Genomic DNA, 15,970 nt, shown 5'->3' with positions numbered 1-15,970 from the left:
GTTGGTAAAGCAGAACCGGCGTCTTTTGGGAAGGCGCATTTTTTTCGCACATCTTTTTCGTTAAAAGCAGCGTTCAGTTCATTTGTTAAATTAATTTTCACCGGGATACGCCGTGTTTAGCATTTAGTTTAGTGGAAAAAGTATCCACATTAATTGTAATTAACATTTGAAGGTGTGTAGAGAAAATTGTCAGCAAAATTGAATTTTGCGAGCCAAACAATATATGTACATATTAGTATGTATGCATGTGTTTTTCCTTGTATGTATTCATGTAGTGTTTCAATTTTTGCAGTCAGGAATATTTAAAAATTTATTAAAGAATGAGCAAAAAGAAGGACAATCCTGAGAATCCATCTTCCGATGGCGAAGAAGAAGAGGAATATGCCGTGGAAAAGATTCTGGATAGACGCGTCCGCAAGGGCAAGGTATGTTGAGAGTGTGTCTGTGGTTATTTAATAATACTAAAGGATGTTAATATCCCATTCTAGGTTGAATATTATTTAAAATGGAAAGGGTATTCCGATTCGGAAAATACTTGGGAACCAGAAGCGAATTTGGATTGTCAAGACTTAATTCAGCTTTACGAGATGAGTCGAAAGGACGAGGTAAGAACAAACCCCGATGCACAAGTACAGTTGTGTTTACAAAATTAATATTATTTTCTTCTTCTTGAATGGGATAGAGTAATAATGCTGCAGCTGCTCCCAAGAAAGATCGTCCGGGAAGTACCACCAAGAGCAAAGAATCGGGACGGACTAGCACTTCGGGCAGCACTAGTGGCAACAGTAAACGTAAATCTGAAGAGCCAGGTAAGTCATCAAATGATTATAGGTTTACCGTTACATTTATTAACTTGCATTCTCTTTCGTTTTTTAGCTGCGGGTGGAAAATCCAAACGCACTGATGCCGAAGTAGATAGCGGAGATTCATTATCCTCTGTCGGCACTGGCTTTGATCGTGGACTGGAGGCCGAAAAGATTTTGGGTGCCTCCGATAATAATGGACGGCTAACATTCCTTATTCAATTCAAAGGTGTCGATCAGGCCGAAATGGTTCTGTCCACAGTGGCCAATGTTAAAATACCTCAAATGGTAATCAGGTTCTATGAAGAGCGTCTCTCTTGGTACTCTGACAACGAGGACTAACGTTAAAACTATCTAAGATCATTATTAAGAAGAAAAGTTGACCTATTCGGCTCTCCATACAAACCATTTATTGAATCACAAGTTTTTTTTTGTTCAGTTTAAATCTAAAAAGGAAAATAATAAAATATAAAAAAAAAAGAAAACCCGCGAAAAATTCTAGAATGTTTCGTACATCTGGCAATCATATGCCAATAATATGGACACACACACACAATGGAAATTCCAATATGCTTCTGCAGGATTCAAAGAAAAATAACCAAATTCAGACGGACCTTTTCAAGTTTTTATGTTATTTTTTTCTACCTACTCTACAAATGTAGGGAAAAGGTAAAATGTATGCCTAAAACGTTTTACAAACTAAACCCGGCTAAAAATAAACTTAATTCTCGATCGAGTATTCATAAATCCCAGAAAGATATACAACATCTTAAGTATTGCAATTTTCAACTGGTAAACACTATTTTAGAGAAAAATATATTCAACAATGTTAAGATGGTGACAGAAATTTATGATATTAAGTCAGAAAAATAAAATCAACATTTCCAATAATTCTTAAAGAAAGGCATTCATTTCAAATTTAAAGTTAATCATTGTTAGTATACTGCAATAATAATTACATTTACAAGCAGAAGTTGGTTTCCAGCTTAATAAAGTTATAAAACGTATTTTTTTTAGCCATAATCTATATTCAATTTATTTAAAATCAATGATTTTTGTTAATGATAAGTTTAAACCTTACGTTAATTATTATAATAACATAATATTATGCATTTAATAGTTTGTTAGCCACTGTGCATTCCGAGTTTTCCAACACGTTGCCACAACACGACCAATGACGACGTCCTGGATGTCCTGTATGCCCATGGCCACAACCATTATGACCTGGCATACGACCCTCGCAGGAACATTTACCCTTACCCGAGCAAAAGGAACAACAATGATATATACCAGCATGTGGACGTACTTGTCTTGCCTGGAAGGTGAATGGACTTCCTCGGATGGGACGCTCATTGATTGTAATTGTTAAAATGAGAGATCCTTGGGCATCTGGTATGAAGGTGATGCTATATGTGCCATCACGATGATCGGAAACATCAATGGGTAGAAATTTGTTATTCGAATCCTTATATTTAATCATACAATTGATCTCCAAACCACCATGACAGAGTGAAACACCATCGGCATCCCGGGAATGCAATAGAAGATCCGCTTTCTTATGCAAGCGAAGCTGAGAGAAGCCTAGGAAAATGAGAAAATTAAAATTAGAAGCCTAAATCAATTGATTCCCTTACCTTCCCATTGCAGTGTACAAAGTGAAGGTTCAACAACTTGCATGGTAATGATGCCATAAAGTGGTATATCATGTTGATCCTTGGTGCCTGGAGCTCGTATCTTTGGCAAAAAATGCAGAGAATCGGAAATCTATGTATAAAAGTAAAAAAAAACTATAGCTTTATATTACACGAATTTAAATACACTTACCTTGGGATCAACTGGTGGCTTAAATTGCTGACAAAATTCCAAACGTTTCATTAATATGGAAACAAAACTGAGAATTTCCACATCGGCTCCAACTTCTAGGAGTTCCTGACTAAAGCGAACAGCTTCTAGTGCTTGTTGAGTACGTTTTTCTGTAAGGAAAACAATGTGAGTAAGCACTGTAAGGATCACAGGACTATGATTCTTACCCAGATCCAATTGTTGCTTTAGAATAATCTCCACTTTGGACTCTCTGGCTCGGTTTATCTGTTGGATTAAGGTACGACGATGTGACTCAAGTGCCTCGAAATAACCCTGCATATAACGATCCACTTGGGTCTGGATATCATCGCATCTGCCATTGATGCCACGAGCAATTTCATTCAATCGCTCAATAGAATGCTCTGCATATTGACATAATGGTCTCGTCTGTTCGGTTGCCTCACGCAATAATTTCCCCTGATGTCCTATAGCTCTGGGTATATTCTCATGACGATGACCCTTGTGCAGCAGGACCAGACAATCTGGACAGGCCAATTGTTTGCATGGAACACAGAAGGCCTTCATCTCGAAGCTGGTATGAAGGCCACATTTCAATACCAATTTGCTGCTATCGCCCAGGCCAAGTTGTTGCTGCTTTTGCTTACGTGCTCGTCTAAGTTCCAAAATACTTCTCATCCGATGATTGGCTGTACTACGTTGACGTTCGTGGGCCTCCTTGCAGAGAGTGCAGAGATTGAGAGTGCAAGTTATGCAGTGATATGTGGCCTAAAAGAAAGACCTTAATAAGTAACTCGACGAGCTGACTTTGATATACCATGCACCAAGTGAAACAACTACTTTAAATTCAATAGACCTAATTTAAATGTAATATCAAGTTATTTTTTCATGCCTTGGTGCAAACTCAGTCTAGCTCACATCGTCTTACGCTACCAATGGGCAAATCTATCGTTTTTCTTCTACTATTAGAACTTGGTTTTTTTTATTATCCGACTTTTATGAAATTTTGTGTCTATACAGATATTTATAGCAAATATGGGTTTGGCAAATTTCATCGCACGAATATTCCACATTACAGGAGAAAATGAATTTAAAAATGGACTAAATTGGGCGTGCCAAAAATTTTTTATAAACCTAATCTGCGTACATGTTATGTGAGTCTACATACCAAATTTAATAAGTTTAACTTTCATAGTCTCAGAGATCTAGGTATTTATACAGACGGACTGGAAACTGCTTTCTTCTAAAGACGTAAACGTACTATTTACTCTTTCAATGCATGGTTTTATAATGATTTTCCATTAAAACAAAAGATTTAAAAAGTGAGACCAAGCTCTATTACACTAATTTCATCACTGCACAGGGAACACCAGACTTTTGAGATAACATCATCGCCCGCCTGCAAACGTAACGCTTCAATGCGCCGTACTAGCAAATAGTTTTGGGGCAATAGACGCACTCCGCCCAAAGGTAAGTCCGTGGATGTACTGCAAATGTGACAACGTATGCTTCGTGTTTCATTCAAAAAACTTCTCGAAGATGCTGTCGAACGTTTGCTTTCGCTTTTCGACTGAAAATGGAGGAAAAGATTAGAGTTACCTAAAGGTAATTGGAAAAGCTTCAGCTCACCCTTAATACCAGACGATCCATTGATTTCTTGCGCCTCAAACTGAAACTGGAACCCCGTTGCCTAGCTGGTGAAATTGTGGCCAATTCGGCACTTGATCCTGAAACCGAGCCTATTTCGGAACGCAAACTGTAATTGGATCGATCTTCCAGACGTGGATTTTGCACCCATGTAATGATCTCTTCCTTGAAATTCTCATTGGCCAGGCATTGCAGGCAAAAGGAATGCAAACAATTGAGGGTTCTAGGTTCCGTAAAGACATCCATGCAGATGGCGCATTTGAGATCATCAGGAAATGAGGTAAGGAACGACTCTGGAGGCGTACTTGGACGCAGAGTGATGCTGGGCGATGGAGATGGCAGGGGCGAAGCCTGTGGTGAGTTAATAGGCGAAGGCGTACGACTTCTGGCCGGAGAAGATGCATCCGTTTGATAGTCATACAAATCTAAAGAGGACACGGGCGGATTAGTCGATGGATTACCAGGCGGTAAAAGTAATAGCCTGGGAGTGGCTACTTCTAGTTTCGGCTGTGATCCGGTATCGGGTGTGGGTGGCAATACCCTAACCTCAGGAGATGATTTCAAGCTTAGAAAACGCTTCGGATGCAGAGACTCCTTAAGTTGGGCCACAGTTGCATTACTCGCCTGGCTGCTATTGCTGCTACTCTGCACGGACATGGAGGAGGCACCACTTAGTATATGATCGAGAAGAGATTCCGGTGATGTGGATAGGCCATCACCTTCAGCGCCAGCTAGACTACTGCTACTAGCTTCGCTGTTGCTGTCCATCACCTTTGCTTCGTCCAGGGCCAAAGCTAAACCCAAGCTTCGGGATCGGGACGTTGTAACCGTGGTGTTGTTTCTTTGTGGTTCGAATCCCGGCAACTTCGGAATGGACTGAGGCTCTTTCATCAATAATGCTTCCAATTTGGGTGCAATACTAAAATTAAATATCTGAGGTGCCGACTTGCGACGCCCTGCATCCGATTGAGAATCGGCCTTCAGTTGTTTGGCCTTCTTTTCCTGTTCTCCACTTTTACGCAGAGAAATCTTGGAGGTACTCAATTTAAGCAATAACTTTCCATCATGTCCGTCTGTATTTGGAATGGCCTTGAATGAATGTCCATCCGCCATGGCCACTTGCATTGGTCCATCATTGGAAAACTTCATCTGTTCATAGTTAATGGCATTAGTTTTCTTATTGGCGCCCAGGCTGGATTTTCGCCTGAATATAAATTTCGTTTGTTTGCCAGTATTGGAATTTTCACTCATTTTCACGAGTTTATGTAATTGGTTTCAAAAAGGGCTTCCACTTCTCGATATGACCATTTAGACTTTGTGACAGCTGCATTGAAACTGAGGCCAGACTGAGTCCAGAGCTGGCTGGCCACTTCTTAATCTAATTACACACCCCCAAAGTGAAAGTGAAATGGAAATAGACATAAATAGAAATAGAAATAGAAATGTCCGATGGAATTCTTTATTTCATTTCATTTTGTTGTGGCCACCACATTCGTTGACCGCCTCTTCATGGGGTAACACACAACGGAAAGTTTTGAATTCAAAAGTGGAAGTCCCAATATAGTCAATTATGCAAATTGTTTAATACATTGTATCAATACCTACAGAGTAATGGAATAAATTAGTATAATATGATTATAAAGTACATAGGTACTCATTCTACTGATCACTTTGCTTAAACTGCCTTTAGTAAGTTACTGTCAAGTTACTTGGCAAATACTACAAATTAATTTAAATATTGTTGATGTTTAAAGTTTGGTTTGACAATTCTAATTTCTTAGGCACTTGCCTTTTACAAATTTGTATATTTAAATAGATTTTAAAGGCTTCGAAAAATATAAGAGAACGGTGCCTAAAAATTGGGTAAAACGAAAATAAGTTAAAATTATGTAAACTTTCTAAACTTTTATATAATTTTCTAAAACATTTCGTAGATTTGCAATGGTCATTCATAAAACTATTTTATTATCTAAAAAAATTGATATCATTTCATAAATATAATTGTTTTGTATCAAAATCATGCGTCTAATTAATATAAGTTAGAAACCGGAACACTAATCACAAAATAAGTTGAAAGTTTTATCTGATGTTACTTAAAACTGGGCTTTAGCCGAATTGAGATTTATTGACATCTTACTAATTTAGCCACTTCTATATGAACATCCAAGTCTTACAGATTTTAAGAACTGGAGTTAGTAATTTGACATGAAACGGTTTTCTCCCTCAATATTAAAATTAACAAAACTCGGTTTTAGCCGGCTTGATGTCCATAAATCTTACTAATATAAGATTTATAATCAAAGGCAGCACAAAAGGTGAACAGGTTGTCTGGAGACAGTTTTGATTAACTTCAAAAAGGTCGAAATCTAGACAAACATTAAAATTGTCGCAAAGAAATATGCACCGTAATTATTCTTGCGAAGACTTACTTGCTTTTAATAATTCAACATTTACGACTTTCACGAAAAATCTAAAGTAAAACTAAAACTCTCCTAAAATAGAGTCTTCATTTTCAAGATTCACAAAATAATTTATATTATTTATTTTTTACACATTTCAAAAAGTCAATCAAAATTTTATTTAATTTAATGTATTGTGTATAATCTATTCATGAGAAGCTCCGTTGTAAAGTGTAATCAGCAAGTGGAAAATAAACCGTTAAATAAACAAAGTAAACAATGTTAATCAACAACTTTAAAGTATAGAATACTTTTACAGCAACTTTAGACAAGCTATTAGCTTTAAAAAACTATGAATTATAATTAATGGTAGTATTTAAAAAAACGATTTAAAAGTCTTTCAATTTTCAATAGTTAAAACATGGGAATATTAAAAATGATTCAATTTTTTAATTTATGGGACGAGGTCTACAACGATTTCTTTTTTGCCCTTTTACAGATCACATTCTACAGGTAATTGTAAGGGATATTCATGGCTTCTAACTGCAAAAGAATTGCGAGACAAAAATTGATTAACATTTGTATATTTTAGCATGATCAACTTTGACCACTTTCATAATTGACATAATCGAGAGTTGTTGCATATTATGAGAGACAAGAAAAGCTTTCTTTCACCCGCTCTTATTTCCTCGCTTACTCTCTCTCTGTCTTACTCTCTGTGTGTGTGTGTGCACATAGGGGTGCCGAGCCGTTTTTTAAACACTTAAGTCAATTTTTAAAAGTTTTTGAAACCGAAATATTTTGATGCCAATTTATAGGTAAAATATCAAATCACATTTCTGCATACTAGATTTTTCAAAATTGTTCAACACTGGTGAGAATAACGCTGTCGAAAACAAGTGTTGGAAACAAAACAAAACTGTTTTCATTTGGTGCAAATTGTTGCTTGACTTTGAGTGTATATAACTTTTAAAAGAAAGATGTTATAGATAAAACAAAAGGAGCAATTGAAAAATTCGGATTTGTACTATGTGTTAGTAGATTTGATTTGTTATAAATTTAGGTGTGTTTCTTAAAATCTGTCTAATTTTGATCGACTCTCAAAGACAAAACTTGTTACGAAATCTCAACTTTAGGAAGAAATTTAAAAAAATGTGTACCAATGTGCAGTCTAAAATTTTTACTATTGGATATAATAATAAATTCTTTGTAAAATATAAAAGTCTCAATGTCATTTGTGGATAACCAAATACGGTTTTTTGACCGTGGAGGCGAGATGCCACGCCCATTTTCTCTAAAAATAATTGCAAAATATATGTATTACCTCACGCAATGCAATGAAACTGAAAATTATTGTTAAACACACATTTTTGAATTAAGTGCTCAAAAAACGGCTCGGCACCCCTATGTGGTGTGATGGGTGGTGGAGAGCGTGAGCTTTTGTATTTGGCCCCCCCATACTCAACGCACGCGCCTCGGGAGAATTTCGCCCCCAGTATCAGTGCAGCTCGTTGGTGAATCGGTCGTGTTCGGGTGTCCCATCCATATGTTTTCAATTCTATAGGTTTCTCGTTTTCCCTCAATTTCGCTTTCAAAGAATTAGCAATAAGCCCCCCCGCACGCCACGCCACCCCGCCGCGCCAGAACATTGCCAACAACTTTCTTTTTTTCTTCTTTTCGATTTTGCGGGTTTTCAATTTCAATTTCGTTGATAATTCGATGTGTGAGGTAATGGAAAATTATTGAAAATAATAAAGAGTTGGGGAAAACGTTTCTCTGTGGAAGAGACATACAAACAATTTGGTTACGCGTTACGTTCTTCTTGTTTTAAGTACATTTTATTTTGTTGCCCCTTCCTTTTGTTGTTGATTTTCGTAAGCGACGCACATTTTTTTACGCTCTCTGTTTTGCTTGAGCATTCTTCGAGACCTACGTCCACCCACAATCCGGCACTATGGAAGCGGTAAGTCAGAGATAAAGATGACAAGGACTGAGATTTGATTAAAAACAAATATGCAAAATACTTTCTCTATGTGTGTGTGTGTGTAACAAAGTCCAGTCAAAGGCAGTGATAATGTTTCGAGAGTTGCGCAAAAGGTTAAAGTCTCTATTTTGGGCTCGGATTTTCGAGTTGAGTGAGGAACGCGGTGATACTTTGTGCTGGAGATTTGTTTTAGTGATTATGCCTCCTCTAAGGCTGATAAGTCGAATGAGTTGACTTTGTGGCTTTTAGTTATATTTCATTTGATTTATTTTAGACTTTTACTGCTAATAGCTTGATTAAACTAAGAAATTTCTTGCCATTGGGGGTAGTGACCACAAATTAGGTGAACTTTTCCAAATTACCTATATGTGAGACAGGAGCTTAAACTATAAAAAGTCTAGCCAGAAAAAGGGTCAATAATTCCATTCAAATAATAATTTTTAGGTACTTTGTGCCGCTTTTTGAGATAACTAAACTAAATGAATCAACTTTAAAATAAAGTACCTAATAAATATTTTACTGAGTCATTCAGTAAAATCAGTACAAACTTTTCTAAAAAATTGTATTAACTTTAAACTAATTTAGGCGTTTAAATGGTTTGACATATATTTAGAAAACAGATGTTTTAAGGATTGTAAAGAAGTAAAAGTTTTAATTGCAGTACAACAAATTGGCAGTTATAATTAAACCAAGCAATACAATTACAACAAGTGAAACTAATAATAATAATGTTATTCAAAATAAACGAGTGGTTAAATCTGGGAAATATATTGTATAAAAATTAAAAAAATAAATAAAATAACAATAATGTGTTATTATAGTAGAGACGTGAAGATTTTGCCAATTTTTTGATGCTCGATAAAAAATAAAATAATATATTTAACATAACAATAAATATAATAATCCATTGATATAATTGGTATATGTAGTATAATAATCTTTAAAAAGGTCTTAGTCAAAGCAAAAATATATTAAATATATTTATTATTGAATAAGTAGGAATATAATAAATTTAAAAAAGGCAAACTTAAAGCAATTGTTGCGCTAGAAAAGGAAAGTCCGCGAGTTCCTTAGAATCTAGCCATCCTTCTCACCCCCTTAGTCATATTAAATAATAATACATATATCTAAATCCTTTACAAGTACCAACAGGATCTAAAATGCCGAAAATTATATCGGATTGCCCTCCCATTTTCATTGTTTTAAATATTAGGAGAAGAATCTTCGCTGCCCGGAGCAAGTATCCCCTCCCATTGCTCTAAATACGACACTCAGTACAATTCTCAATATGGAAAAAAATGGTATACATAGTCACACTTTTCAAAAAAGATAACGACTATAAAAACAAAGAAATCCAATTTTTCCTATAAGTTTTTTTCCTTTGACATTTTAAAAATACAGGAATATAAAATATTGAATTGAAGTAAAGGTAAAGAGGAACATTTGAACAAAATTTTAGATCAATCGTTTTATTAGAGCTTAAGTTTTATGACTTTTACCTGAAAAATAAAACTAATTTTGAGAAAAACTATTTTTAAGTTTTTCTTTATAATAAAATCGATCGTAGCTTGAATTTTAAGTTGAATTTTCGAAACTCTTTTTCTCATATTTAATACAGAATATAGTGGCATTTACTGGTCTCAAATGCATACTTATTTTAAATGTAAGCAGTTGTACATTTTTCACAGTTATTATCACGAAAATAACTGTAAACTATGAAATAAAAGAAGACTGAAAATTTGATTTTAATTCACTTAAAAAATGTAAAAATCTATACAAGTAGTAAAAGATGTTTCTTGACAAATAAAATTGTCTGCCAAAATCGAAAAGATTTTTTTTATTAAAATTACCATAAAATAAAATAATAATAATTTTCGTGTTAATTCTGAACTTATTCGACAAAGTAATTCGAGATCAACAATTGTACAGAAAAATATGTTGTTATACAAATTCGACAAGATTTAAACTAATTATTTCTAGAGCAAAACTACAAATTTGTAATCTCTTGAATTTGTCTGGATGTTGTTTTACTATTCACTATCTAATAAAAAAAAAAGTTATAAACTTTCGTCATGCTTATCAACTGTAAAATAATAATAATTTTGCACACTTGTGTTCACATCTGAATGTTGAGGCAATCTCAGTTGCCAGTTGTAATAGTAGAACCGATAAGATGGAGAGTAACTTAAGCTTCCCTAATTACAGTCACCGAGTATGGATAGCTACAGATTCGGCACTATCGACTACATTGTGTTTTTGGGTATGATTTTACTTTCCACTGGCACAGGAATCTATTTTGGTTGCATCAAGTGAGTCATTCAAAATTGGATTTAACCCAAAGAAAACTAAATTCGAATTCTTGCCAATTTATTTTTTTTTTTTTTTATTTGATTTTAGGAAAACTAAAAAGAAACTCGAGGAGGTGGAACCAGCATTACCTACCCCAACAATTGGACATAATGCTGAGCGAGGTACAGAGAGACGTAAACATGATTTTGGTTCAGAAAAGATGAGTGAATATTTATTGGGTTCACGTAATCTAAAAGTATTTCCCGTTGCCATGAGCCTGATAGCGAGGTAAGACTGTCCCAAATAGTAAAAAAACAAAAAAAAAAAACAACAAATCAATGTTATCTTTTCTGTCTATCTACTCCAACCAGTTATATATCGGGCGTTACGATACTGGGGACCACATCCGAGATATACAATTATGGCACACAATATTGGTTTATTGCCATAGCCATAATACTACAGGGAATTGCTGTCTCCTATGTATATATACCAGTATTCTCAACTCTGCAAGTTGGCTCTTCGTATGAGGTAAAAAGAAAAATACAAATGTTTCTAGATAACACAATTCAAAGAGAAATTGAAATTGAATCAAATTGATTTGTAGTGAACATTTTTAATTAACGTTTCACTCTGGACTTTGCACTTTCTTGCCCACTTGTTGGGTCTCCTTCTGTTATGATTAATTACAAAGTTGTTTTATGCCACTTGACAGTTGAATCATGTGTCTGTGTGTGTGTGTGTGTTTGTATCTGTGTATGATTCTGCCCACTATGGGCAATTATTTTCTAAAGATTATTGGCTAAAAAAACAAACTTGACATTTAATTGGGTCATTTGCGTGATAGATTGACCAATTATAGGTTACATATGTTCCTATAACAATGCAATATTACGACCACATTTCCATTTAACCTTCTAATCACAGGTGTAAGGGCTACTCCAAATAGCGGATTGATTTAAATGCAATTTGTTTGCTCAACCTAATAACTATTTGTTATTTCTAACTAGAAAAATAAAATCATTTGGGTGAAAATGTACAGTATTCAGTACAGTTAACAAATTAGCATTAGGTTTATTTAAATTTACTTAGAATAGAAAATTTTAATTATTTGAATACTATTTGAGTAATTACTTACCCATTTCAAAGAATTTTTAGAACCTTTAAACAATAAAACCAAATAATTGAATCTGTGTGACGGAAAAGATCATTAAAAAAATGGGGAATACTGTAAAAAAGTTGTCGAAATTATAAAGATTCTTTTAATTCACTCGAATAGCACTTCTTTTCATATAATTTTTAATTTTGGATTTAATATTTTGTGGTATATTTTGTTGTTAGCATCCGACAACATTATTTAATATACAACTTTTGAAATGTTGAGATTTCGTTTTTCATTGGTTTTTATGATTTATGATTTTTGGATTTTTTTTCTTTTAATTTAACGGACCCGGTTGTGTAATATTTCGCTCCGCCAGGTTTTATTTCTCACATTTGGAAATGACTTATGCTAAACTGAAAAAAAGAGCCATTATTTTGAATTGAAATATTTATGATTTAAGTGCCTTGAGCCATGAAAAATCTTCGTTTTTTAGCGATAACTTGAGACTTAATACGATCTTTTTTTGTTTTTTTGGTATTCGATGCGTTATGAATCCAAGATTGGTAGAAGTTAAAAGACTTTTTATAATCACATCCAGAACACCGAAATATTTCGATTTTTGTTAATATCCTGTGAAATTACGCGGCTTAGACAAAAGATATTTAGATATTTGTCTAATAAACAACCAGGCTAAAAAACATCTAGATAAAAGCAGCGAGTAAAAAGAAAAAAAAGTGTGTTACTAACTTTGGTACAAGTTCTAATCTTATAAACGAATTTTTCCTTTATTCATATAAATCGAAAAATGTACTTTTGAGTTTTTTTAGGTGTCTCACTTGGGAGATTTTCACACATATGTACATATGTATGTAGAATTATTATATCTGTTTCAAATATATGTTCATATATTTGATAACATTCAGTCAATTTCATTATTTAAAAATAAAAATACCAAATTAAGCAAAAATATCAAAGAAGCTAACATCGGCTATGCCGAAGTTTATATACCCTTGCAGTCCTTGGTAATAATAATTTTACATGTTCAAAATTTGTTTTCTGCAACTCAATTCATCAATATACAAACAAAACAATTTTACTCTCTATTTTACAATTTGTTCTTCTTCTTCCCTTATTCCCAAAGCAAAGCAACGCACGAATACACATACAGTTCATGTAGCGTTGCGTCTGTGTGTGTTATATTTATCCGATCACATTCAAATTTTGGGATCTGGGGTTTTATATCCAATATTATCACATATGTAAATTTCATAGCATACTCCGATTTTTATGAAAATGTTTCTTCTAGTTCTTCTAGAGCTATATGATATAGTGGTCCGATCCTTATGAATTTCATACTTTATTTTTCCCGGGTAATAAAAAACCCCGAAACAAAATTTCAGACCGATAGCTCTTAAGACGGCTGAGTAAAACGCATACGCACAGACGGACGGACAGACGGACATGGCTATATCAACTCAGCTTCTCATGCTGATCAAGAATATATATACTTTATGGGGTCGGAAACGTCTCCTTCTGTGCGTTACAAACATCTGACCAATTTTATAATACCCTCTGCAAGGGTATAAAAAGTAGAAATAATTACGTCTTAAGTCCTGCCTAGAACCATCTAAAATTATAAAAAGAACCTCGTTACTGAACTACAGGAGAAAAAATTGATAAAAAATAAAATTTTAATAATATTCTTTCTTAAATTTCTGTTACTTTTTTAGTATCTTGAAATGCGTTTCCATTCGGTGATCAGAAGTATAGCTTCATTTATGTTTATTCTCGATGAAGTAAGTTTTATTTTCGCAAAAAAAAAACAATTTGTATCAAGATATTGAAACTATATTTTACAGATTCTATTTCTACCTTTTATTGTATATGTACCTGCCATAGCTTTAAATCAGGGTAAATATCCTCTATGAACTTTAACAAAAACTGAATAATTTGTATAATTTTTCGAAATTTTCTTTCAGTTTCTGGTATTAATTTGCACGTGGTTGCAGTTGTTATTGTAATTGTCTGTGTTTTCTACACTTTTGTGGTAAGTTGGGAGAGTTATTCTTAATGTTTGTCCAGTTAAATAATTTATTTGTTGGAATTGCTTTCGATTGTTTAGGGTGGCATTAAAGCTGTGGTTCATACCGATGCCTGGCAGGTGCTGGTCATGTTTTTGTCTGTTCTGGCTGTGGCCATTTTGAGCACGATTTATGCCAAAGGCTTGGATAATCTCTTCGATGATGCCTCAAAGGGTGGTCGTTTAATCTTTACAAACACGAATCCATCTCCATATATACGTCATACGGTTTGGAGTGTACTCATCGGTGGATTCTTCTATTGGACATCATTCAATGCCGTCAATCAGACAATGGTACAACGTTATATGTCCTTGCCATCGCTTAAGAGTGCTCGGACTTCCATGGCAATATTTACGATTGGAGTTGCTGCATTTGTCTCCGTTTGCTGTTATGTGGGCTTGTTGATCTTTGAGATGTATAAAGATTGTGATCCTCTAAGCGCTGGCTTGATTACGGTAAGGATATCTGAAAAGGATGAAGATTAACTTACAATTTCAACTTAATTTGAGTAAAATCGACTCGCCTCAACAGCACGACGATCAACTGCTGCCTCTTTTTGTAGTCCAGAGTGTGGGCCATATATATGGAATGTCTGGTCTCTTTATAGCTGGCATCTTTGGAGCTGCTTTGAGCTCTCTGTCGGTGGTTTTGAATTCCACATCTCTGGTCATACTGGAGGATATTGTACGCGGTTGCTTTAAACTCCAGCTAAGTGAGCGAGCCTCCACAATTGTTGTCAAGTCAAGTATTATTGTTTTGGGCATGGTTGCTCTTTCTCTGGTCTTTGTACTGGAGCAATTAAGCGGCATCTTGAGTATATGCACATCAATGACAGCCATTGCAGCGGGTACAACTTTTGGTCTCTTCACTCTGGGCATGCTTGTGCCCTGGGCGAATACAATTGGCACAGCAGCTGGTGGTATAGCCAGTGCTCTACTGGCTGGTTGGATATCATTTGGAACACAATTTACCATAGCAGCTGGACAATTGAATTCACAAAAGTTACCCGTTTCGGTGGATGGTTGTTTGGGTGTGAATGTCACAATGCCTGAAAATGTTTGGGTGGATGAGGAAGAAGTTTTTCCGTTGTATCGTCTGTCATATCATTGGATTAATCCCATTGGTGTTAGTACGGCCATTATAGTCGGCGCATTGGTATCTCTAGTCACCAAACCAACAAATATGAAAACTCTTGATCCGGATCTTATATCGCCAGTAATACATAGGTAACGAAAAAACTTGCTTACATTCCAAACTAATATCATTAAATTGGAAATTATTAAACATTTTAGATTCCTGCCAAAAGAATGTTTTGTTGGACGCAATCATCATACACAGGCGCACAAGAATTTACTTAACATTTCGTAGAATATGGTCTTAGTTTTCTAGTTCTTCCATGTATAGAGTATATATATATACATATGTATACGTTATACATTTATTTGTACTTAGTATACAAATGATTAGCCTAATGTAGTACAATTCGGAATCACAATGTAAAAGTTAAAGGAAAATATATAGTACAGGAATATTATGAATCTGCATTCAACAGGGATATACATAAATTGTTAATTGAAATTGTATACACTATTGTTAAATGCATCAATGTATTTAGTTTTAAGTGATTGTATTATAATATTATAAATTTATTGAATCGTTTTTTTTTTTTGTTTTGTTCTTCTTTGGTATTGCTTTTTTGTGTAGTCAGCAGACTGTGTCTCATACATTTGTAATTCGTGTGAACTTTTTACAAGCATAATGTCTGTGATAAATAAATTCAAACAAATATGTATATATGTATATCTTATAAGGAATGTGTTTAACTAATTCTAGCTAGCACTAAA

General features: G+C 34.5%; 3 protein-coding genes across 4 annotated transcripts; 2 read left to right on the top strand and 1 right to left on the bottom strand.

Moving 5' to 3' along the window:
- Positions 1–6: 6 nt before the first annotated feature.
- LOC6642873 (heterochromatin protein 1) lies at positions 7–1,299 on the top strand. Of its 2 annotated transcripts, XM_002064823.4 has the most exons (5): positions 7–172; positions 293–425; positions 489–605; positions 683–809; positions 877–1,299. In XM_002064823.4, the coding sequence occupies exons 2-5, from the start codon at positions 321–323 to the stop codon at positions 1,143–1,145; spliced, it is 618 nt and encodes a 205-aa protein (XP_002064859.1). In that variant the 5' UTR covers positions 7–172; positions 293–320; the 3' UTR covers positions 1,146–1,299. The 2 variants fall into 2 exon arrangements, with proteins under 2 accessions (XP_002064859.1, XP_046866883.1); XM_047010927.1 differs by lacking the exon at positions 7–172 and having other exon boundaries at positions 276–425.
- A 498-nt stretch (positions 1,300–1,797) lies between these two features.
- LOC6642872 (tripartite motif-containing protein 45) lies at positions 1,798–5,544 on the bottom strand. Its single transcript, XM_002064822.4, has 6 exons — positions 4,254–5,544; positions 3,967–4,194; positions 2,834–3,392; positions 2,628–2,776; positions 2,438–2,567; positions 1,798–2,384 (listed from the first exon to the last, which is right to left on the bottom strand). The coding sequence occupies exons 1-6, from the start codon at positions 5,520–5,522 to the stop codon at positions 1,909–1,911; spliced, it is 2,811 nt and encodes a 936-aa protein (XP_002064858.2). The 5' UTR covers positions 5,523–5,544; the 3' UTR covers positions 1,798–1,908.
- A 2,627-nt stretch (positions 5,545–8,171) lies between these two features.
- LOC6642871 (sodium-coupled monocarboxylate transporter 2) lies at positions 8,172–15,775 on the top strand. The gene is made up of 10 exons (XM_002064821.4): positions 8,172–8,633; positions 10,860–10,963; positions 11,052–11,231; positions 11,315–11,474; positions 13,776–13,841; positions 13,905–13,956; positions 14,025–14,092; positions 14,168–14,581; positions 14,658–15,352; positions 15,419–15,775. Exons 1-10 carry the CDS (start codon positions 8,625–8,627, stop codon positions 15,492–15,494), a joined length of 1,824 nt encoding a protein of 607 aa, XP_002064857.2. The 5' UTR covers positions 8,172–8,624; the 3' UTR covers positions 15,495–15,775.
- Positions 15,776–15,970: the final 195 nt, after the last annotated feature.

Source organism: Drosophila willistoni, assembly GCF_018902025.1.
Source record: "Drosophila willistoni isolate 14030-0811.24 chromosome 2R unlocalized genomic scaffold, UCI_dwil_1.1 Seg167, whole genome shotgun sequence".
Lineage (NCBI taxonomy): Eukaryota > Metazoa > Arthropoda > Insecta > Diptera > Drosophilidae > Drosophila > Drosophila willistoni.
The sequence above is the reverse complement of the archived record's forward strand: the minus strand, read 5'-3'. Positions and strand labels throughout refer to the sequence as shown.